The sequence below is a fragment of the Austrofundulus limnaeus genome, unplaced genomic scaffold, assembly GCF_001266775.1.
Source record: "Austrofundulus limnaeus strain Quisiro unplaced genomic scaffold, Austrofundulus_limnaeus-1.0 Scaffold817, whole genome shotgun sequence".
Taxonomy (NCBI): Eukaryota; Metazoa; Chordata; class Actinopteri; order Cyprinodontiformes; family Rivulidae; genus Austrofundulus; species Austrofundulus limnaeus.
Genome location: NW_013953219.1, coordinates 202,641 through 203,265, shown reverse-complemented (window position 1 = coordinate 203,265; position 625 = coordinate 202,641). Strand labels below are relative to the sequence as shown.

The following is a 625-nucleotide window of genomic DNA, read 5'->3' as shown; positions in this document are numbered from 1 at the left end:
TTGTCCTACCTGAGACATTCTGTCCTACCTGAGACACCTTGTCCTACCTGAGACATTCTGTCCTACCTGAGACACCCTGTCCTACCTGAGACACTATGTCCTACCTGACTCAGCAGTTGCTGCTGCCTACTGTTGGGAAATGTTGATGCACGCAAAGGAAAAAAGATGTGCGAATATTGGTGGGGACATGTCCACACCAGTCCTTCAGAAAGTTACGCCCTCCTAACGCTTTATAAGAGTTTGCCACTGTGTTCAAGCTTGGATGTCTTGTTAAATAAGATAAATGAGCTGGTTGTTTTAGTTTGCTTCATGGGGACAACTCACCCCCTTCCTCACAAGGTAGTAGGCCAGATCAGTGGCCAACATGTCCGGACTGAGCGCCGCTTCCATCACACTCTGGTTGATCTGAAAAACAAGAAGATACTGACGATTGTTTCAGTTTTTCTTAGTACTTACAGAAATACAAAAAAGAGGACTTTAAATATTTTTAGAGGGTTATAAGTGGATAAATGCAATGTATGCAAAACAAAAATTAAAGGTGTAAAGTATTCAAAAAATCTGTGGCAAAAATGTTATTTCTATTATTTTTTTCCAGTAACCTACGAACCTTAATTGTCTCCAAGAC

At 41.1% G+C, this 625-nt stretch overlaps 1 protein-coding gene across 1 annotated transcript in view; it reads right to left on the bottom strand.

Moving 5' to 3' along the window:
• Positions 1-324: 324 nt before the first annotated feature.
• The window catches only part of asl (argininosuccinate lyase), a gene marked incomplete at both ends in the record, with an annotated part of 3,034 nt that continues 2,733 nt past the window's right edge, over positions 325-625 (bottom strand). Inside the window, 1 exon segment of the mRNA XM_014028833.1 lies at positions 325-405. Within this exon segment, the coding sequence (XP_013884287.1) occupies positions 325-405 (81 nt within the window).